At 44.6% G+C, this 23007-nt stretch overlaps 1 protein-coding gene across 1 annotated transcript in view; it reads left to right on the top strand.

Annotated features, from left to right (window-relative positions):
* The first annotated feature begins 2262 nt into the window (after positions 1-2262).
* The window catches only part of SPP2 (secreted phosphoprotein 2), a 37806-nt gene continuing 17061 nt past the window's right edge, over positions 2263-23007 (top strand). The window contains exons 1-3 of the mRNA XM_069735558.1: positions 2263-2347; positions 13576-13724; positions 18693-18821. Coding sequence (XP_069591659.1) covers positions 2263-2347; positions 13576-13724; positions 18693-18821 — 363 coding nt within the window. The remainder of the gene's footprint in view (positions 2348-13575; positions 13725-18692; positions 18822-23007) is intronic.

Genomic DNA, 23007 nt, shown 5'->3' with positions numbered 1-23007 from the left:
TCACATACTGACATTTCACTGAACCCATAGAATGGCCTTGATAGTTGACATTCCTATTAGTGCAGTTAATGGACAGCTCATGTCCTGGGTCATTGCACTAACTTATACATGTTGTCTGTCTCCTGACCTGCAGAACAGTACTATGCAACATACATTTTTGATATCTAATGTATACCATCATAGTTACAAGGCAGTTCTCAGTTTGCTGAATAAATCTCAGAAGAGATGAGCAAATATTTTAAAATTCAGATTTGCTAGCTTCAAATTTTTCCAAAAAATCTGACTCAAAGGAATCACATGTACTGCAAAGCATTCAATTGCTCTGAAAGACATGTAACACTCTGAGGTCTCCTAGAACTGTATCCAACCAGTCTTTAATTAAAACACGTCCTTTATAATGTCAAAGCAACTTTGCCAAATAAACGGATGGCAACTGGCTGCAACCAACAGCAAACTGACAGACTTTTCATGCTTTTTAAAATTAAACAGTCCACAAACTTTTACACCAGAAAGTGGGTTTAAAAAGCTGTAAAATGTGTGCATAACTTGGAATTGTGCAATTTTGACAAGCTCCACCAAAATGGGCATAGCTGAGGCAGGAGAGGGACGCGACAGGGAAGTGACACCACAGCTCATTTAATTTATTGTGTCCATTGACTGGACTAAGACTTGTGTTGCGGCACTTAGCAATTTAGCTCTGAGTACCATAGAGGTCTGCTGGAGACCTCTGGTTATCATACCAACCCATCGGTGACCTGCGATCTGGTGACGGGGTCAAAGATGGGCAAGATTTCCAGCATGCTTCCCGAAAGTGCGAGTTAAATGCCACTGTCAAAGATTGACAGTGGTATTTAATGGGTTAGCAGCAGCGGGTGGATCGCAATTCCACCTGCGGCTGTTCCAGGCACATGTCAGCTGTTCAAAACAGTTGACATGTGCCGGGAAAGATGTTGGCTCAGCTCTGGAGCCCACATCAAAGGGAGAGAGTCTGACGTATGTGTATTATTACGCCCAACGTCAGAAAGCAGTTAATAGGATCAAATGAATGAATATAAAAATGAGTAAAATTTATTAATTAAAAGGGTATCAATGTGGGATTTTTGAATAAAGATGAATCGTAATTCATTAATACTCAACACCCATGAATTTCATTTTTTTACCATATCCTAAAGATTCACAAAACTATTACCAATCCACCAGGAAGACCTATTGTGTTGGGAATTGGATGCCTAACAGCAAACCTTTCTAACTACATAGATTCCCAACTTCAAAAATGTGTCCCTCTTTTACCTGCATACCTAAAGGATACTAAACACATCCCACAAATATTACATAAATACATAAATTACATTAAATGGCAGTATTATTACCTCATGGGTAGTGATGAGCAATCCTGTGGATGTTCGGGTTCGCTGGGTTCGGCCAGACTTTTTAAAAAATCCAATTTGGGACCCGAACCCTATATAATGAGGACCTGAACTTCAGTGCTGCAGAATGTCTGTAAAATGCTCGAAGTAAGGGCTAGTTGGCTGCAAAAGGAAGAAAAATTGGGGCAAGCGTAGGACAATTGACCTGCAAACAAATGTGGATAGGGAAATGACTTATAGATGTTCTGTCACCATAGCAATCATGGTAAAATAGGAAGTAAATGAATAACATTAAAATTTTAACAGTGCCCTCACAGAGGCTAAGGCTTGCTACCGTCAGTCCAGTCCGATGAAAAGCTGGTAGTATGATCTTGGATCGATCTGGTGGTCTGCCAGGAAGATTGCTACCGGCTGTCCAGTTAAAAATTTCACCCCCAAATCATGTTTTCACATTTTCCCTACAGTAGCTGATAACAATTTTCACCCACAGAACATGTTTCCACATTTCCCCCAGAAGCTAATAACAGATTTCACCCACAGAGATTGTTTCCAAATTTTCTCTAGAGAAGCTGATTAAAATTTTCTCCCACAGAGCATGTTTTGACATTTTCCCCAGAGAAGCTGAATCTGATTAAAAATGTCACACAGAGTATGTTTTCACATTTTCCCCAGAGAAGATGATTAAAAATGTCACCAGAGACATAATGATTGTGGTCATAGAAGGTGTGACCACAAATGAGCCCATACTGAAGAGGGGCCCGCTGATGCCAGTGTCTACCTCACCTGGATGTGCATCCATGGACGCACATCAAATTGAAGTGTAAGGCAGTGCAGGGACCCTCCGGCTGACTGCCTATCAGAGGCACACCAGTCATTGTCGTCACATAGCAGTGACATGCATTGCCATAGCCGGCATGGCAATGTCAACTGCCAGTCTCTGAGGCAGCTACAGATGAAGACACTACCGGAATTGGAGGAAGGTGAGAATAATACATTTTTTTTTATGCAGAAGCAGAATTGGGGACATATATAACAAAAAGGGGCTCAGGATGTGGGACCTATATACCAGGATGGGGGAAATATATAACAGAAAGGGGCCCAGGATGGGGGAAATATATACCAAATTGGGGACATATATAACAGAAATGGGCCCAGAATGTTGGACATATATGCAAGCAGGTTGCGCGATGCAGTAACGCAAGAAAGGCAGAGCAAGGGTTAACAATTTAATTTAACAGTAAAAATGCTCGCAGGGAGTTGAACAGTTAAAGAGCAAATGATAGAAAAATAGACAACAAAAATGTGACAACAGTCCATGCAGACAACTTATCGTGTTCGAGGCTTCCTCGGCCACGGATGATCCGATGAGGGTTGTAGTCTCCGCAATGGCCGGTGCAATGTCCTCAGAGGAGATTCCACAGCTCACAGTATATCTTCTGGCAGCAACAGGCAGTCTCCCGTTTTTACCGGTTAAGCCAATTGGTCCATAAATTTGTGCAGCCAAAGTCAAGTGAGTTGCGTCCAGTGTCTATTGTTGAGGGAGATCTGCGGTGCGCTCTCCGGCAAAAGAAGACACAACGAATAGTCCTGAACATGGCCCCCTTTCCTATGCCCGCGCACGGCACTCAGCTTAACGGAGCTCACGGTTGTTCCTCTGCTCCTGGGCTCAGTGGCGTGGTCGTATGTAGCCGACCGCTGTACATTGCGGTGCTGCTGCACACCAAGTGAGAAAACAGGCAGTCGCTGTGTGTACTTTCTGTCTGCCATGCCCCCTTCTTCCGGGTGATGTCTGTCCAATTCTGTATTCTTTCCCCTGGACAACACGAAACGCAGCCTCGGCAGTTCCGGCCCCGACGCAGTACAGGTAGCGGCAGCTCGGTCTTCCTCCTTATACACATATATTCCAAGACGATGTATATATTTCCCAGAAAGGGGCCCAGGATGGAAACATATACCAGGAAGGGGCTCAGGATGGGTGACATATATACCAGGAAGGGGCTCATGATGAGTGACATATATACCAGGAAGGGGCTCAGGATGTCGGACATATATACCAGGAAGTTGGATATGTATACCAGGATGTGGGACATAAATACCAGGATGGGGGACATATATACCATAAATCTGACCAACATATGTGTGTGTTTGGGACTTCACGTCCAAATTTTGCACTGGGGCCCATCAGACTGTAGTTACGCCACTGCCAGCCACTGAGATTATTCTATTGGATTGATATGATATATTGAAGTGAGCATAATGGCCTCTGCTATAATACACACAATCCCTATTACATAGCTATAGAACCTCTAAATGGTCAGACACAGGCAGTTACACTTGATTTAGAAGGGAGACCATTATAATTATATCTCTTCACATAAACATTTTTTTTAAACAAATCCATTTGTAAAACAGCATTGTCTCGTACACACTTCCCAGCACGGGACGTGGAGTCGTGGAGTGCGCCTGCACGGGTTAATTTATCTCCTCTAACTCAATCCAGCTTGCAACCTCTATTTTAGGCTGTAAAGTGAGTATAAATCACACCTCCACACATTCAGCACACCCTGATTTCTTAACATGCTGCCACCACTCAGGGGTGATGAGTCTCCAAAATAAGTTGATGTCAGAAAATAAAAAGGTCACACACTCTTTGAAGGGCTATGGCTCTTTTATAGCATACAAGGGTCAAAATTATTAAAGATTTTGAGCTTTAATATAAAAATATTCAAAGCATATAATAAATATATAAAACGGGAAAAAAAGAACAAACAAATATGCAAAACAGTTAAAAAATAAAATGGGAGCAATAACAGAAATATCCAGTTTCACAGTTTTTGTCTACTAAAGGTAACTCTACTGCTGTCATGTTTTCCTTATTGATAATATATTTCTTTCACAAGCATATATTTTCTATTATCTACCAATTAAACAGCACTTTAGCTCATGACACAATCCTCTTAATTTAATTGAGGATTGTGGTCATTTATTTATGCAAGGCACTATTAGGCTGTGTGCACACGTTCCGGATTTTTCACGTTTTTTCGGCGGTTTTCCACTGTGTAGGGAGAGACCTCTTCACTCATCTGGATGGGGGTCAGAAGAAGAATAGCTCCAGATTGAAACATACGCAGCTATAATAATGGAGGAGGTCTGTGATTGATGCTTCCTGTGGTTCAAGCAGCATAAATCAGCTGTCAAGTTTCCTTTAAAAAATTGCAGAAAATTGATGTGTTGTTTCTCCTTGCGGAGAGTGACATGATAAGCATGTCGAGGTGAGGAGACTTAAAGCCGCAATGCTCCTCTGGGAAATATGCAAATTGTCTCTTCAGAGAGGAAGAGGACAAGAACTCTAGTGCCACCTATTGGAAGTAGCAATCTTAACAGTCAATGTCAACTCTTTAACGAGCTTTGTCACATGACTTAGGATAATAGCCAAACCAGAATCTCAATTTGCAGACACTGTGTTTCGGGGTACTGTCCCTCGTCAGTGCAAAGTGTAGATCTGGTTTGGCTGATTGAGAGGCGTCTGACCGGGATCCAAGAAGTATCGTTTCTCCTTGCGGAGAGTGACATGATAAGCATGTCGAGGTGAGGAGACTTAAAGCCGCAATGCTTCTCTGGGAAATATGCAAATTGTCTCTTCAGAGAGGAAGACGACTAGAACTCTAGTGCCACCTATTGGAAGTAGCAATCCTATCAGTCAATGTCGACTCTTTAACGAGCCTTGTCACATGACTTAGGATAATAGCCAAACCAGAATCTCAATTTGCAGACACTGTGTTTCGGGGTACTGCCCCGCAATGCTCCTCTGGGAAATATGCAAATTGTCTCTTCAGAGACGAAGAGGACTAGAACTCTAGTGCCCGGTCAGACACCTCTCAATCAGCCAAACCAGATCTCCACTTTGCACTGACGAGGGGCAGTACCCCGAAACACAGTGTCTGCAAATTGAGATTCTGGTTTGGCTATTATCCTAAGTCATGTGACAAGGCTTGCTAAAGAGTCGACATTGACTGTTAGGATTGCTACTTCCAATAGGTGGCACTAGAGTTCTAGTCCTCTTCCTCTCTGAAGAGACAATTTGCAGAAAATTGATGCAATGTTTGACTATATCTTTATCTACATGATTACGGTCAGGGGCACAAATCTCTCAAATATGTTAATAATTTACCAGTGGTGTGGTCAGTCAGAGGTATAGACATAAAGGCATCTGTATATAGTACATTCATATCAGCTGTCGCGTCCTGCAAGGATGATGAACATCTGCATACTTCTATTGGTGACTTTTTCCTGTTGCTCAGGTAAAGTGCTAAACTTGATAACTTTTCTGCTTTACAGAGTTTACATTTCCTCTCATTCTGATGCAAAAATATATATACGGTAATCGTTTTTGCTAGACACAAGCCTAACTCCCCATAAGCCAACTTCCTTGACAGCCTTTATCTCACTGTTACTCCATAGGCCATGCAAAATGTCACATGCTACCTGCTAGGCCTCAAGTCCCAGATTGGTAAGTTACTCAGCCCTCTTGTCACACTGGCTTCGTTCCCTGAAGCACAGCCCCGATCCCCACTTTACACCTTACGTCTACACTGGAAGCGACAACTCACATAAATATCCCTCTGCTGTTGCCTAGTCATCTCTTTCTCGGCCCTGACTCTGCTCAGCTTTCCCTGCTCTGGTCTCTCTCAGGTCTCCACTTGGGTCTGGTCTCTCTTGGGTCTTCACTCGGGTCTGATCACTCGATTTCTTTACTCGAGTTTGGTCTCTTGTAATTGGATTGCCCCCACGTAAGGGCAATGGGGTACTCGGTACCGGGTCCTTCAGTTCCTTCTGCGAGGATGTCACGGTGGCCCGACCCGGACCGTGGCCCTATGAGGGGCGCCCAATAAAAGGCAGAGTTCGTAGATAACGGTAGTGTTCGTGACGCCACCTGTGGTATTCGGTCAGGGTGACCGACGCTGCTTCGGGGTCCACTGGGGTGATGTGATTGGCAGCTAGTTGGTATACCTTCCCACAGGTGAAGTGTTTCCCCAGAGCTTCCCAATAGTGTAGATGGTGATGGTGGATGATGGAAGGCACGGTGAATAACGAGGACACAATGGGTGCCGTCTCTTTACCTTTACTGAAGGCTTCAGCATCCACAGTCCAGAGTGCCAGATGACAGGGTCGGCAGGGTCCGGCCGGTCTGATGGCAATTCCAGAGTTCCCCTTGTCCAGGTGGAAATCAGTAGCCTTCCTAGTAGCGCTTGTGCATTGTAGTACCTCCCTGCTGAGCAACTCGGTAGGGTCCTCACAACTTTTTGTGGATGTTATGTTTCTTTCTCTCTGTCCCCCAGATGGATAGGACAAACCCGTATGACGGTGGTGGCCTGAGGCTTTTTTATAGGGACTCTAGTGTCGCCCCTCCTCCGTGTTGCCACCTTGTCTGCTTAGGTGTTTAGGTCGAACAGCCAACTTGGAATTGACTGCCCTGCCGGTCTCTGAAGTAAAGCGTGGAGTCTATTACTCCCTCGGTGTTCCGGCCACCGACCCGCCCTCCAGAAGGATGTTGCCGATCTTAAGGCAGGACTCCTCCCGGTGTTATCTCCTTGTGCTGTGATCTCGTGGCTCACTCTCCACAATATACTTCGCTTCGTGTCCTCTCTTAGGATGCTGCCGCAATGAGGTGCAGGCGCAGCTCCGTAACGTTCTATCTCGTGCTCAGTCTCTGTCAGGATCCCACCCCTGACAGGGACCTCTGTCTGCAGCTCAGATGTTCCTCCTTCTCCGCCTGTCTGCCTGACAGGTCTTCTCTGGGTCGAACCCAGGTAGCTTCTGGACTAGGTGTTGCTTGGGCAGAGCCCAGTCTGCTTCTCCTAACTTCCTATCCAACACATCAGTTTTACCCTAATGTGAGGAGTGGCCTAGTAAATAGAACCTTTTGCTCCCCCTGGTGGACTGGAGTGTGAAGTGTAGTGTGTGTTTTGTGATACCTGGCAGGGTGAACTCCTTTGGTGCCATCAGACGTAACATCACTCCCCCTGGTCGGAGAACAACATTACTGCAACGACCAGGACTCTGGGGAGCTGCATAATGACAGCTATAAGGCAACTCCACTGCTCACATCACCATTCTGCTTCAGGTCCAGGTTACTGACTTTTACCCTTCACAACCCTCCCTGGCCTTTTATAATTATTAACTGCATTACAGCTGTCATTTGACTCAGCGTCTCCTCCAATCTCTTCCCTGAGGGAACAAGCACTTCACTGTTGAGTTCCTGCCAATGTAATTCTTCCTGCTTTCCCTTTCTCTATCATGTTTGATCGACCAGCAGATGGCGGTGTTCACTTGCAGACGCTCTGTTAGGCATTTACTGTGTGCATCTTCTCACTTGTCTATCTCCTTAAATCACCACAATTTCTTCAGGTAATTGACTAAACTCAAAATAAGCCTTTTAACGTTCTCTGAGATGTGAACTTTCCTAGCATCTTTCATGATATGCTTTTGGAATGCAAAGTGATTGGTCTATCACTTGACAGGCAAAAATGGCACCCAGCAGACTCCATTGGCTTTAATTGGATCGGGTTTCTGGCATGGTATTAGTTATTTTACCAAAATAAACAGCCACAACGTGCTCTGGCATGCTTGATAGTATCTGAAAGCAGATGTGACCAGAGCCAAGACTAAAATTATTTTTTAAGTCTGAGGTTATGTCATAAGCCATCAGTATGAATAGCTAAGCAAAGTACCATATGAAGACCCTGCCCCAGAGCATGAGCAAATCATTAACTCAAAACTGAAAATAAAGATTAAACAACAACAACAAGATGGATTTCATCAACCAAGGTATCATTTTAATCAGTATAACGGCACCAACCTGACACTGTCTGTAGGCTACTCAGCACAATCCCGCTAACAGGCTCCCTTTAAATGTGCACTTTTTTTGCTTAAGCATGTAATTTGGGCACAAGTAGTGGTTACCTTTAAAAGGGTTGATCCGCCTTAGGGCAAAAGTCTGAGTCACTGTCTGTCACTGCAGACTTTGGGATTTTCACATTGCACACTGCACGCTGTAAGGATTCTGCCAGTGCCGGCCAAGGAAGCCGGCGATCATGTGACCGGCCGCAAGTATGCGATTTGCATACTTCTAGCCGCATTCCGACTAGGTTGAGCCTCGCTCAATTCACTTGTATTGAGTGAGGCTGTACAAGGCTGGTTGTCACGTGACCACATGCATACTTGGGGTCACATGCAAGCTACTCCAGTGGCAGCAACGCAGAATCCTAACAGCGCATGCACTGCACACTGTGAGGAGTCACAAGTCTGCAGTGACATAGAGTGACTGCAGACTTATAGCCCAAGGCCAGAATACCCCTTTAAGCAAATAAGGCAGTTATAGACAATGAATTCAATGAATTAAACTTTTAGTGAACACTACTATGATGGTTGCAACTCAAGTGATTATAACTGAACTTTAAAAAATTAATAGAACTAGATTCTGTCATGGGTTTTCCACGACAGAGAGGAACCAGAAGACCGAGCTGTCAGATTTCTCCTACTCCTGCACTGATTAGAAGCACTTCACCTTCATATTAAACAGTACAGGTTTCTTCTGGCAGTGCATGGGTTAATCTGTACAGTTGAGAGCTCCTGGAGGCGTTTCTGCTTTGATGATTGCAGCTGTTCAGTGTTGACCACTCTCCTCTCTTATATATACTGGCCTCTGGCAAGCAGGCATTGCCAGAGTTAGCTTCATGCTGCATGGTTAAGGAGCTGGAGGCGTTTTGTTGCTTGAGGAGGCATTTCGTGGATTTATCTAAAGACTGTTGCTTGGTTTTGGTTGTATGCAAATCCTCTTCTTCTCCTACTTTGGATTTCCCTTCCTTTTTTCCCTGGTGTTCCCCTCTATTGTTTGTGAGAGCATATTTGTATGATTGGTATTTTCCTTTATCCCTGTAGGTATTGCCCTCTTAGTCTGGTTGGTGTATTTGCATACACTACTACTCCCCTCTTCCCTGGGTGGGGGGAGAGAACAAACTTAGGGCGGATTCAGGAGCTCAGCAAGATACGTGACCCCGGCTTTTTCACCATTACAAATAATCCAAGGAACAGGGATAGCTAGGCCACCTAAGACCGCCTACAGCCTCTTTTGGGTTTGAGTACACCACACTCGCCACCACCAATTGTTCCCAACCACAGTGCCTGCTCCCACAATCCCACCAAACTCAAAGCTAACTACACTTAAACAGCATAACTCTCAAGGTTAGGTGCTAAATCATCATCCACTTTCCCACCTACTCAGGTTCCACTTAGCAAAACAGTGCATAACTCCAAAATGTCCCAGATGCAGCAGGACAGTCTTGGATTTGGGGAACGTTCTAAGGAGGTCAGTGATATGTCCAGACTTCAACTTTATCTGTGTCCCCAGGACAAAGATAGAGTGGAATATATTGATGAGCAAGGAAGCTGGAAAAACCTTGTTTTACTATTCAGCTAACGTAGAGCCTGGAGAACCTACTAGGACCTTCAGATCACGTGACATTCACAGAATAGTTAAAGACAACAATACCACTTAAATATGAAATTAAAGTTTTCCTTATAAGTCATCATATGAAAATGGAAAATTGGCCAATGTTTTGATCTGGCCCAGACCTTGATCTACATCCTACAGTTCATAACTGAATCATATTGCACATTTAAAAACAAACAAAAAACCCAAAACAAAATATTCATGAAAGCAGGAAAAATAAACCACTGACCCGGTGACAAGTCTGCTTTATCTGACTTCCCTTTCAATGTCTGCTTCCATTCCAACCGATCACATCTTTTCACAGATCCGTAGAGGCCTCTTGTTCATATCTCATCACTGGTCCGCCACATCCATATCACCAACTTTCCAGCCAGTCATCCTTCACCTTCCCCAAGATCCTACCATTGCTGAGACCAAGAGCGATATGGTCTAGCCCCTCATTCAGCAAAATACACACAGCCAGTATGGTTACAAACCTCATATGGTGTTTCTTCTGCCCACCTGACAGGGTGGTGGCCCAGTGTATCAGTATCACTATGCTCTGTCTGCCACACAGCATCAAGTTTTTCATAGGCCTTCCCAGTCTTCCATAAAGGGCCGTATCTATAATAGGTGCAGGAGTTGCAATCACACTGGGGCCCTGGAGCCTAGAGGGCCCAAAAGGTTCTTTTGGCCCATATTAAAAGACAATTAATATTGAAGACCTACAACAGTTCAGGGCCCTTTTGGAGTTTTTGCATTGTGGCTCACAAACTTCAAGTTACGCAACTGCATCAATACCTCCATCTAATAATTGCAGTACCACACAAGGTACAGTAAGGGATCCACGTGTAGTCTATGTATTAAGTGGGATTTGATAATGTCCTTCCAAATACAGTAACTTTACATGTCTGAGAGCAACAAAAAATCCTAAAGGAGCCATAGTCATGGGAGGACAAACTCAAAAAAACATACAAAATGTACAGTTTGTAATAATGATATGTACAATCGTTGTTACTAAAAAAAATCTCTATACAAAGACGAACAGTGATATAACCACCATATAATGACCATAAAGTGGTTGATACCAGACCTGCAGAACGTACAAGAGATTATAGTACAGTTACAGAGATTGACTTACAGATAACGTTCTTTCTGGTGGAATTGTTCACTTTTCCCGTCTTTTTCATCCAGCTCAGACCAATATGACAACCTCTCCCAGCCAGGACTCATGTGTAGGGATTACAACAAAAACACATATGACTTCTCACATTTCCAGCACCGTCCCCATCTATCCTAATTCTGCTCAAACTTCTCATCCTGCTGATACCCCAATACTAAGCCGCTGCTGCCGTATGTGTCCCTATTACTACATCTACTGTGTGCCCTCTAGATAGTAAAACAAGCCTATAAATATTAATGCTCTGTGCAAGAGCACTAGTAAACAGTTCCCACATTTTGCCCCCCTAGAATGTAATATTGCCCTCTGTGTGCCCCTTTGACAGTCACAATAACCTGAGTGCCCCTATAACAATAAGTGCCCATCCGTGTGTCATCAGTGTGCACATGTGTGGAACGTTTTGCGGCCCACGCTGCTGTTAAATGGACATGTCAGCGTATTTTGCTCACCGACACACAGACCGTGGAAACACACTGACATGTGCACAGAATGGGTCTAAGTGTGTAAGTGTCTCCAGTATGTGTGAAAACTGTCACCACACATACCAGACACACTGACATGGTGCAGTGGTGAGTTCACCGCAGTTCACCAAGATAAATTTCTCAAGGTGAACTGCAGTGAACTCACTGCTGCACTGTGAGACTATTTCTCATTGTGCTAGCAGTGATCTCACCAAGGTCCCCGCAGTTCAGGGGCCTGGCTAAAAATCCATTCTCAGTTACCGACGGTAACCTCGATGACCTCACTGCTAGTCACTGAGGCTGAACTTGCAGCAGCTAATTCCCTAGTGGTTCTCTGCCTGCACAGTCGCATCTTGGCACCATCCAGGTTGAAAACTGTTTATCCCCAGACATGGATTACGGCGTGGGACAGAATGATGCACAGGTGAGGGATATTGTTGTTTTTTGTATTCTATTTATTACAGGAGACAAGGGCTATACAACTATAGAATTAGTAATGGATAGGTGTCTTATAGACGCCTCTCTACTATTAAGCCATGGGCTTGATGTCACCAGACAATACAATGGTGACATTAATCTCACAAATATGAACCCCACTTGCCACCACCACAGTGCAAGAGGTAAGAGACAGCCAAAGTGCCATAATTGGCCCATCTAATAGATGCTCCTTGCCAGCCTGAGAATACCAGCCCCCAGCTGTCTGCTTTAGCTTGGCTGGTTGTCAAAAATTATTTAAATAATTAAAAAAACAGCATGGGGATTACTCTATTCTTGATAACCAGCATTGCTAAACCTGATCGCTGAGGATTGCAGCCCGCAGATGTCAATTTGTCTGGCTGGTTATCAAAAATAAAGGGGAACCTACGCAGTTTTTTTTTAATTACTTATTTAAAGCGCAGATGTTGGCTGATGAATACTCTCATCATCCACCGCCTGATCTCTGTAATGCGCTGCTGCAGTGCAGTATAGAGCAACCTCCACCAGGGGGTGCTGGTTAAGGAAAAGAGGTTGTGCACACAGCACAGCAACACTGAACAACAACACAGGTGTCACAGGTAATGAAAGAGAAGTCAGACAAGCCAAGGTCATACACGGAGATAGCAGCGTGGTACAGAAGGGGCGAGCAGAGAATAGTCGGGGACAAGCAAGAGGTCAGAGCCTACCGGGAACGTGGTAACCAAAACATGAGATGTAAGACAGAGTCGGGGTACAAGCCAGAGGTCAGAACAAGTCATAAACGGGTGCAGGCAGTCAGAGGCAAAAGGAACACTAGTACAAGTATCCAGGTGAACTATAGCTGACACTGGCCCACAGGCTGCAGAGGACTTAAATAGCTCAGCCAGCTTCAAAGTGAGTCAGAGGGGACTCACTTCCCGCCTGTGTCGCTCCGCTCTGGACCTGCTTTTCAGTAGGCCGCAGGACTAAAGTGACCTACAGCCTACAGAACAGAGAGCAGCAGTGCAAGGAGATCGTGCCTCCCTGCTCTGCCACAGAGTTTTAGTATATTGGTGGACTGCGCAAGTGGATAAAGTTAAAAGTAGCGTAGCTCAGGGTGGGCCCCTCTGAGTGTGGGGCACGGGGGTGACCGCACTCTCCCCTCCTCAGTAGCTATGCTACTCGTAGAATCCTAAATATTTCCTAGAGGTCCTGGAGGTCAGTGGTATATATTTGTCACCCCTGGTGATTTACACATCTTTTGCTATATTTCCTGGTAGACTTATACATATATTAACAGTCTTGGTGATCACCAGCATATCAGGAGGAGTGAATTCTAAGATATGAGGAATGCCAATGTATGAAGCAAAAGCAAGGAACAAACGGCATGGGGCATAATAATTGTTATTAACAATAGAGTATCCCTATAGAATAAAGATCTAGAGGATAAATGTGGAAGAGAACAGAAGAACATACTGGGGACAATAAACTATGCAAACCATACATACTATATCTATAGGTCTGGTATGTTGTCCTAGTCATAGATCAAGCAGATACTATATAATCAGGAGTTATAGTCACAGACACAAGTATTTTCCTTGATTATGCAGTAATTGTGAGGAATTCGTATAATCTTCCCAGGCCTGCCAACCCTCAATGCAAAGCCTAGACAAGAAATAATTACCACCGCATTAGATGCTTCTATTGATCAGCTGAACAGCCAGGCTTGGAGAAGAAACATACTAAGACTGTCAAGTGTCGGAGAAATAAGAGTGAAACCATTGCCCCAGGTAGGTCCATGTCCATGCTATATTATACAGTTTATATACACTTTAACAACCCACAAAGACATGAAAGCACTGAAAACAACCAAAGATATATGTAAAAGATTATTTACTCAAAATATTATTAAAGGGCCACTGTCACCCCCCTCCAGCCGTTATAAACTAAAAGAGCCACCTTGTGCAGCAGTAATGCTGCAGTCTAACAAGGTGGCTCTTTAAGTTTTTGTTTCTGTTATTCCCACAATAAATGTATTTATAATTTTGCTGAAATACCTGTCTTTGTACCTGGAGGTGGGTCTGAAGCCTCCTCTTAGAAGCGCCCAACTGCCGTCAGTCATCTCTTGTGTAGATTTTTGCCGCCCCCTCAGCGCTGTTATTGTGTGAAATCTGGCGCCTGTGCTCTGCTTTTCTGCCTTGCGCAGGCGCATAGAGCATTTGCCGTCCTAGCGCTGGTGCCGGGTCCCGTTCTGCGCCTCTGCGGGCAGTGCGGCCGCCCTGTTACTGAATCCCCGCCCCACACTGTGTCATGCATTATGCACAGTGCGGGGCTGGGATTCCTGGGCATGCGCACTGCGCTTCTCAGACGGTCCCCCGCCTTTCAGCGTTGCCGGAATATACAGGTATCCTTGCCGGCGTTTGGAACAGCCACACAGAACAACGCTGGAAGGCGGGGGACCTGTGGAGCGTCTGACAAGCGCAGTGCGCATGCCCAGGAATCCCAGCCTCGCACTGTGCATACTGCATAACACAGTGCGGGGCGGGGATTCAGTAACAGGCTGGCCGCACTGACCGCACAGGCGCAGAAAGGAACCCGGCACCAGCGCTCGGACGGATAATGCTCTATGCGCCTGCGCAAGGCAGAAGAGCAGAGCGCAGGCACCGGATTTCACACAATAATAGCGCTGAGGGGGCGGCGAAAATCAACCCAACAGATGACTGACGGCAGTTGGGCGCTTCTAAGAGAAGGCTTCAGTCCCGCCTCCAGGTACAAAGACAGGTATTTCAGCAAAATTATAAATACATTTATTGTGGGAATAACAGAAACAAAAACTAAAAGAGCCACCTTGTTAGAATGCAGCATTACTGCTGCACAAGGTGGCTCTTTTAGTTTATAACGGCTGGAGGGGGGTGACAGTGGCCCTTTAAATGCTCTTACATTTCATAAGGGGGGTATCAGAGAGAAATATATTAATAGGGGAACACCAATATTCTAACAAACACGATCCAATACAGTTTTTAAAATATAGAATAGATCTCTATAATAATAATATAATACTATATTGTTACAACGACACAGGGGCAATCTAAGATAATAATATTAATGTCTATTATTTCCCAAGTAGTCATATAGATAAAGAGCAAATATCAATGTGCTTATAATAAGCAAATTACTGGGTCCTCCACTTTACCCTGACACGTTTCACATATGGCTTTTTCAAGGGGAAGTCTAGTATGAACATAAGCATTAGGACAAACGTCTTAAAGGGAACCTGTCACCTGAATTTGGCGGGACTGGTTTTGGGTCATATGGGCGGAGTTTTCGGGTGTTTGATTCACCCTTTCCTTACCCACTGGCTGCATGCTGGCTGCAATATTGGATTGAAGTTAATTCTCTGTCCTTCATAGTACATGCCTGCACAATGCAAGATTGCTTTGCGCAGGCGTGTACTATGGAGGACAGAGAATGAACTTCAATCCAATATTGCAGCCAGCATGCAGCCAGCGGGTAAGGAAAGGGTGAATCAAACACCCGAAAACTCCGCCCATATGACCCAAAACCAGTCCCGCCAAATTCAGGTGACAGAGTCCCTTTAATCATTGAATCCAGGTTTTCATTAAGTCTCCTTGCCATGGGTAAATATAATCTGTCCCCTCCCATGCGCACTCTGTGTGTACAAACATTTGTGAAAGAATGGCTCGTTCTGCAGAGCTCACTAATACCAGCATAGTTCTGCAACTGGTGTAGCCAGTGTAATAAAGCCGTTCATGAAAAAGCACCCTCATCAAAATTTTGATCCTCTTAATATATTCCAATCATAATTTTATATAGCATTTCTCATTATGTCTTTGACATCATGTGATTAAAAGCAGACTGGCTGAATCCTTCTAAGCTCTATGTAGAAACAGGAGGTCAATTTTCCCTGCATGAGTCATAACTCCCAGGCAGGAGGGAGGAGAGAGCAGCTGTGTCAGGAGTTAAAGAGGGGGATGACTCACGCAGGGAAAAGAGTCTTCCTGTTTTTACATAGAGAAAAGAGAAGAATTAGCTGGGTAGAAAGGGAAAATGAGCAATTGTAAGTGCACAGTTCTATATAATATGGTGATTGCAATATATTAAGAGGATAAAAACCTTGATTGGAGAAGGAGTTCTTCTTTAATACTCCACCATCCCCTGGGAGTGTTATTACTGAAAACTGGAAAACGTTTCAGAACTACAGCAACTTGGCCACAAACTGGAGACCACGTAAAGTTATAAAGCTGGAGACCGAGTGCTGAGGAGCATAGTACATAAAAGTCATCAGTGCTCTACTGACTCCATAATTACAGAGTTCAAACCTTCTCTGGCCTTATCAGCACAAAAATAAAAATCAGTTTAAATAAATAAAATCAATTCTGCTGAGTCGCCCGCCTTGGCCGTGGGGTACTCGGTACCGGGTCCAGTACTTCAAGGGATGTCATGGTGGCTGTGACCCGGTCCATGGCCCTTGGCGCCCAAATAAAGGGAAAGGTCTTTAAAGGGTTTAATTAAGTTTGCTCGTGACGCCACCTGTGGTATTCAGTCAGAAGGGACCGACGCTGCTTAAAGGGGTCCTCTGGGGTGATGGTATGGCAGCTAGATGGTATAACTTCCCACAGGTGAAGTAGGTCCCCAGGGCTCCTGTGTGTAGATGGACATGGTGAATGGTGCAGCAAAAAACGAGGACACAGGTTTGCAGTCTCCTTACCTGGTTTACTGCAGCTTCAGGCAACCACAGTCCAGGGTACCAGATCACAGGTACAGGCAGGGTCCGGCCGGCTGGAAGCGAATCCAGAGTCCCCTTTACCGGGTGGAGAAGAAAGCCTTCCTCTAGCGCGGTAGTGTTGTTGTAGTCCCTTACTGCCTATGGCTTCTGATAAGGTCCTCACAGGTCCTCTCTGTCCTCCATGTAGGTTAGGACACAAACCCAGAAGATTAGTAGAACAGAAATAGCAGTCAAGAGAAATAAATAATAATGTTACAACCACAAGTGGGCTGGAAGAAATAGTAATAATAGTGAAATTGTGCAAGTGCGCAAGTGCCAAAAGGACCACTACTTAGTGCATGAATGGCAGACCATTCGGTATAGTAATAAAACAAAGAACCTAAAGTATGGAGATCAATGTCTATAATAAAAAGAGTGTATTCGTATATATCTAGTCACCCAATTAAAAAAAGTAAGGACAAGGAAAGGTACAGTATAATAAAATGCCTTTATTAAAATTAATATATAGATATATATATATATATATACAGGGCAACAATAGGCAGTCACAAAAGTGTGCCTGTAACTGGAGGACAAAATATATATAAAAAATATAGCAGCAAAATAGCAAATACTATAACGGACACAAAGAGGACTGGGTATATGTAAAAATAAAAAAAATAAAAATATACATATATTGTTTATAGTTGGCAATATAAATATAAGTTTGTATATGTAGATATAATTAAATAGCCGGAAATAAGGGCACTCAGCGGACAAAGTGAGGGCTACATAAACTATACAAAAAGGTGTTATATAAAAAACGTGTACTATATAAAAAACAAGAAAAAATACTATGAGTATGAATATGTGCACAACTAGCAATAAAGTGCAACAAAAGTGCAAAGGAGGGTAATCCAAACTTGTGTAATAAGTAGGTAATATAATAGTAGTATAATAATAATAATAACAACACAATATAAAATAAGGAGAATTACACAAATGAGCCATCCAAAGGTTTGCCTGTGATTAATAGTACAAATACAGAAATGTATATTATAAGCAGGTGACATATTATGTGCGCATATAAGCACTAGGGTAGGAGACTATGAAGACTCGTTGGTAAAGCTAACAAATAACCTGCCTAATACTCTATAATGTAAGTGGCACAGCCCCTCTTATCAGATACTTGGCAGTATACACAAGTAACCCCAGCACTAAAGATAGTCAGAGTATTAATAGGAAAATAAACAGAAATATATCATAGCTGTAGAATATCATCCATACAGGCACTGTGGAAGCGGAGCAGCCCAAAGAATGTTTCGCCTTGCTTGATCATTCGCTGATGCCTAAATATGCTCCAAAAGTAATATATTGTATCAACTATTTTTATATAGCTTAAAGGAGTCTTTCATCTCATACATTGCGTATTGCTAAGATATTGAGATACAGCAATAGCATGTGTACATCCACCTACGAAGCGACGTGTGAAACGCGCGTTGGAGTGGGGGGTAGCAGCGGCACCACATTTAGGATGAATCCTGGTTAGTATGTTTACCTCATCTTTACCTCTTATGGAGAAAGCTATAGATCATTATTTGCACTTTGCAGTACCTATAAACATATATATACCGCGTTATATGTACTGAGCACTTTTTTATTTTATTTTTCATATACTTTTTCCAGTACCATCTGGATTTATTACACGCTTAGCACTTCATTAATTAATAACATTTGATTTTTTGACTATGATATTCTCCTTATTCTACTATAGATCATGTTTGTATTGTATGTGATGCCCTGTTCCCGTTCCCCTTGTTTTTAATTATTTGTTATATGTTTTTATCATGTCTAGTGTATTTTTGATTGGTGTTCCTAATAAAGTGGTGTTTAATATGAATTTGAACTTTTGCACCATGTTTTCATGATTAATTTTAGTGTTCAAGCAGTTGTTTAGGTATAAAATCCCGCTATAGATTGCCTGCTCCGACAACATGACCTATTAATTCACACATCTTTGTCTTTTTTGTAGGTCAGAGACAGATCAGAAACTAAAGATGTATTTGAAGTATTTTCACAATTTGCAGTAAGAGAAACCATTTGCAACAAGAATACAGCTATCGATCTATCAGAATGTCAGTTTCAAGCAGGGCCGTACATGGTAAGTACTAAATGAGATTTCACACAAACATTAGCTGGCCTGCATTAGAGGAATATTGATGTTTCACACGCAGTACATGTCTGATTTCAGCAAGTATTGTAGCTGAGCATGGAGAAAATCTTTTAGACAACTACACAAAACAATAACTTGATTCCGCTAACACATTTTCTGTATAAGGCCGGGATCAGCATGCGAGAAATACGTCCGAGTCTCGCATGGTAACACCCGGCACTGCCGACGTCTCTCTGGAGCGGAGCGTGCGCCTCCATGTATTGCTATGCGGCCGCACTCTCCGCTCCTGAGTGACGTCGGCAATGCCGGGTATTAACATGCAAGACTCGGACGTATTTCTCGCATGTGTGACCCCGGCCTTAGTCAGAGTCCATATTTTTCTTGCAGATGGCATTTAATATTGGACCATGCATTTAAAAACATCACAAAGGGATATGGAAGTCTTATATTTTAAAGGGGCTGGCTGGCCATGTTATCTTCATTATAATAAATGTGTTGGAGATGTGATTTGTGTCACTTATGAATATAAACATACATTTTACATTTCCTGTAGTTGCTCTTGTGATCATAACTATGTACAATACCTCCAACTCTGCAAATCATGCAGAGACCTATTTTCAAGAAGCACTCCTCCGCCTCTCTTCAAAATTGTTATCCTCTTAATATATCGTAATCACCATATTATATAGCACTATGTACTTACAATTGCTCATTTTGCCTTTCTACCCTGCTAATTCTACTCTTTTCCATTAAGTCTATGACATCACATGATTAAAAAATTAGTAGCTGAATTAATCAAATCACTATGTAGAAACAGGAGGTCAATTTTCCCTGTATGAGTCATGATTCACTGCAAAAATCCCTGGCAGAGAGAGGAGTGGAGCAGCTGGTTCTGGAGCTGAAGAGAAAATGATAAATGCAGGTGTAAGGGGTGACAGAGACTGGTATATGCCCTCACCCCTTTAAGCACGTCCCGGTTGAATCTAGTACTAAATGATGTATGTTGTTGTAGTTAAATGCAGTATCTAATGCTGTTATGAACATATATTTATATAATGTCTTTATGTATATGCTGTTTAATGAAGATGGTTACTTAGGGAAAACGCAGTACCTTAATTAAGACACTAGATGGGGCACAGTAGGATTAGGCAATAGAAGCTTAGTATAGTAACTACTTAATATAGGAGGGACCAGCTGTGGTTAAGACAGGAGCATTTCCTGAAGTGAGTCAGAGAAAACCAGGGAGCTGAAACAGATCAGGAGGGGCCAGAGAGCTCAGACAGTCCCGGATTGCCTTAGGCCAGGGGCAACACAGTGGGCCCCGCAACGTTTAAGGCAAGGAACTCAGCCATCCAGGGCCCAGTGGGGCAGAAGTACAGCCTAGCAGCAGCATGACAGTGGTGGAGTGGAAGCTGCAGAGAAGAGGTCCTATACAGTACGGGGATGCAGGTCACTCATCATGTGGCAGATCATCACATGAACTGATGCCGTCAGATCCAGAGAAAAATGGATGAGGGAACTCCAAAGTGCAGTGAGTCTGGACAGGGAGGATGCTGCATTACCACAAGAGGCGGTACAGCCCGAGCACATACTGAAGACCGTAGAAAAAAGTGCAGGGAAAGTAGAGAATGTGGACAGTATGAAACTCCATGCTGATGCTGTATCTGAAAAGGATGTGCTGCGAACAAAAGAAAGTAAAGTTTTACGTTATAAGTTTGAAATGGACTCTGTGTCCTTATATGCAACCATGCCAGCAGCAGAACTTCAGCCAGCCCAATGGAACCCTGACAGTGCAGAAGGTGAAGCAGAAGGTATGCCGCAGAGGGGACATTATAGTCATGTGACGGGAGACTAGGGCACGTTAAAGCGCATACTCTCAGCCACGACTATGGCCCTGGCCCTTCCCTCACACTTGGCGTAGTCGGCAGTATCCCGCAGTCTTGCAAAGCGGGGATGCTGTGAAGAAAGTGGAAGCTGATACCCCGAAAGTGACTTGTTTGACGGATGTGACAAAAACCCTGGAATTGACTGATACAGGTGGGGCCCGGAAGAAAACCTTGTGTGCAGTTGCACACCTCATCATGTACCAGAGGAGGTCGGCGATCCGGAAGAATGTGAGCCGGAATAAGAAAAGTCCCAACCCGGAAGGCTGAGAGGAGTCGCCAATGAATTTTGAACACGACCGATTCCCAATACCTGACGAGGAGCGGAGCTGGTGGCAGCTGGAACCAGGACACCATCTTTAGGAGCAGGGAACTCGTTATGTGGAGCCAGAACTTTGACGCCGTCCAGAGCCGGAGCAACCCCTTCAGGAGCTGCAACATTGGGAGATGGCACCTCTTGACTGTGAGCCGGAACTTTGTCATCGGGAGCAGGAGGCTGGCGGACTGGAAGCAGCGACTGCCCCGGAGGAGCCTGTGCTGGAAATGGAGACTGAGTCGGATGCGCACCTGCTGTGGCAGAGGGAACTGGTGGTCGAGGAGCAGTTGTGGCTGGGATGCTAGAGCGGAAGGAGCAGGATGATGTGCAGATGGTGGTGAGTGAACCTAGGTCCCCAGTCCCGGAATGCCGGTCAGTGTTCAGCAACACCCGGCCCCTTGGTCCATCACGTTATCACCTGGGGTTATATGTTGGCCCAGAACAGACACCATCGGCCCCCTGCTCCCCGGTCAATGAACGACCAAGTCCTGCCACTCTCCTGCCATTGCGGCAGCAGGAGGACATGACACCTGCGCCTGCAGGGTCGTCTACTGGAATACGGGCACAGAGCCTGATGTGGAGTGGAGCGGCACGGCACAGGATGCACGCTGTTTAACTGATATTGCTTTGTGCTGATTAAAGGACATTGTGCTTGTTGCACTATCCATTTGTACGGGACTGTTCCACGTCCCTATGGGCAGAAAGAGCCAAAGAGCACTCCAAAGATGGGCGCAGTGTGGCCGGCATGGGCCATAATGTTTAGTTAAAAAGTGTTACCCCCACCCTAATTTTGTTGCGCCCCTTCTGCTGAATGCCAGGACTTTGCCCTTAAGGAGAAACGGGTCCATGGACTAACAGACCGTGTGCAGCTGTAGCAACAGACTGTGTTTAAGGACCAGGCAGTCAGCGTACGGCTCATGGACCACTACTCTGCACAAAGGAAGGGGGGAGCCTCCACCAAGGACTGTGGACCCAATGGATGGATCATGTCGGTGTACATACATTCGAGTCCAGTGATCGGGACCGGAGTTTAATAAACTGTAGGTGTCACTTGGAGGACTGTGCGCCAGGCCACTCTAAAAAAAAGATGTGTCGTTTGAAGGACTTGGCCCATGTTGAGTCAGCATTGAGCTACCTCAATTGCCTCCCTGCATGGAGAACCTTATTGTACATAATAAAGTTTTATAGTGTTATATGGTCAGGGAAAACCATAATTAAAGGAAGGGGGAATGTAAGGGGTGACAGAGACTGGTATATGCCCTCATCCCTTTAAACACATCCCGGTTGAAGCTAGTACTAAATGATGTATGTTGTTGTAGTTAAATGCCGTGTCTAGTGCTGTTATGAGCATATATTTATATGTTGTCTTTATGTATATGCTGTTTAAAGAAGATGGTTACTTAGGGAAAGCGCAGTACCTAAATTAGGACACTAGATGTGGCATAGTAGGATTAGACAATAGAAGCTTAGTATAGTAACTAGTTAATATAGGGGCCAGCTGTGGTTAAGACAGGAGCGTTTCCTGAAGTGAGTCAGAGAAAACCAGGGAGCTGAAACAGCTCAGGAAGGCCAGAGAGCTCAGACAGTCCCAGAGGGCCTTAGGCCTGGGGCAACACATTGGGCCCCGCAACATTTAAGGCAAGGAACCCAGCCATCCAGGGCCCAGTGGGGCAGAAGTACAGCCTAGCAGCAGCATGACAGTGGTGGAGTGAAAGCTTCAGAGAAGAGGTCCTATACAGTACGGGGATGCAGGTAAGGGCCGGCGTCAGCACCCGGTGCACCCGGGCAAATGCCGGGGCCCTGGCAAGACGGGGGGGCCCATTTGGTAGTACACGGTGACGTCAGCTGCCAGCGCGCGTCACTCACAACATTATCCACACGTCCCCCGGCGGCGCCTTGGCTGCAGGGGGGAGGGGGCACAGTCAGCTGTGTCTCTCTGAGGCCATTTCGCTGGCGCCTGCCTGGCGCTGCTGCA

The sequence above is a fragment of the Ranitomeya imitator genome, chromosome 7 (assembly GCF_032444005.1).
Source record: "Ranitomeya imitator isolate aRanImi1 chromosome 7, aRanImi1.pri, whole genome shotgun sequence".
In the NCBI taxonomy this organism is placed as follows: Eukaryota; Metazoa; Chordata; class Amphibia; order Anura; family Dendrobatidae; genus Ranitomeya; species Ranitomeya imitator.
Note: the sequence above shows the minus strand (reverse complement) of the source record. Positions and strands in the feature narration are given on the sequence as shown.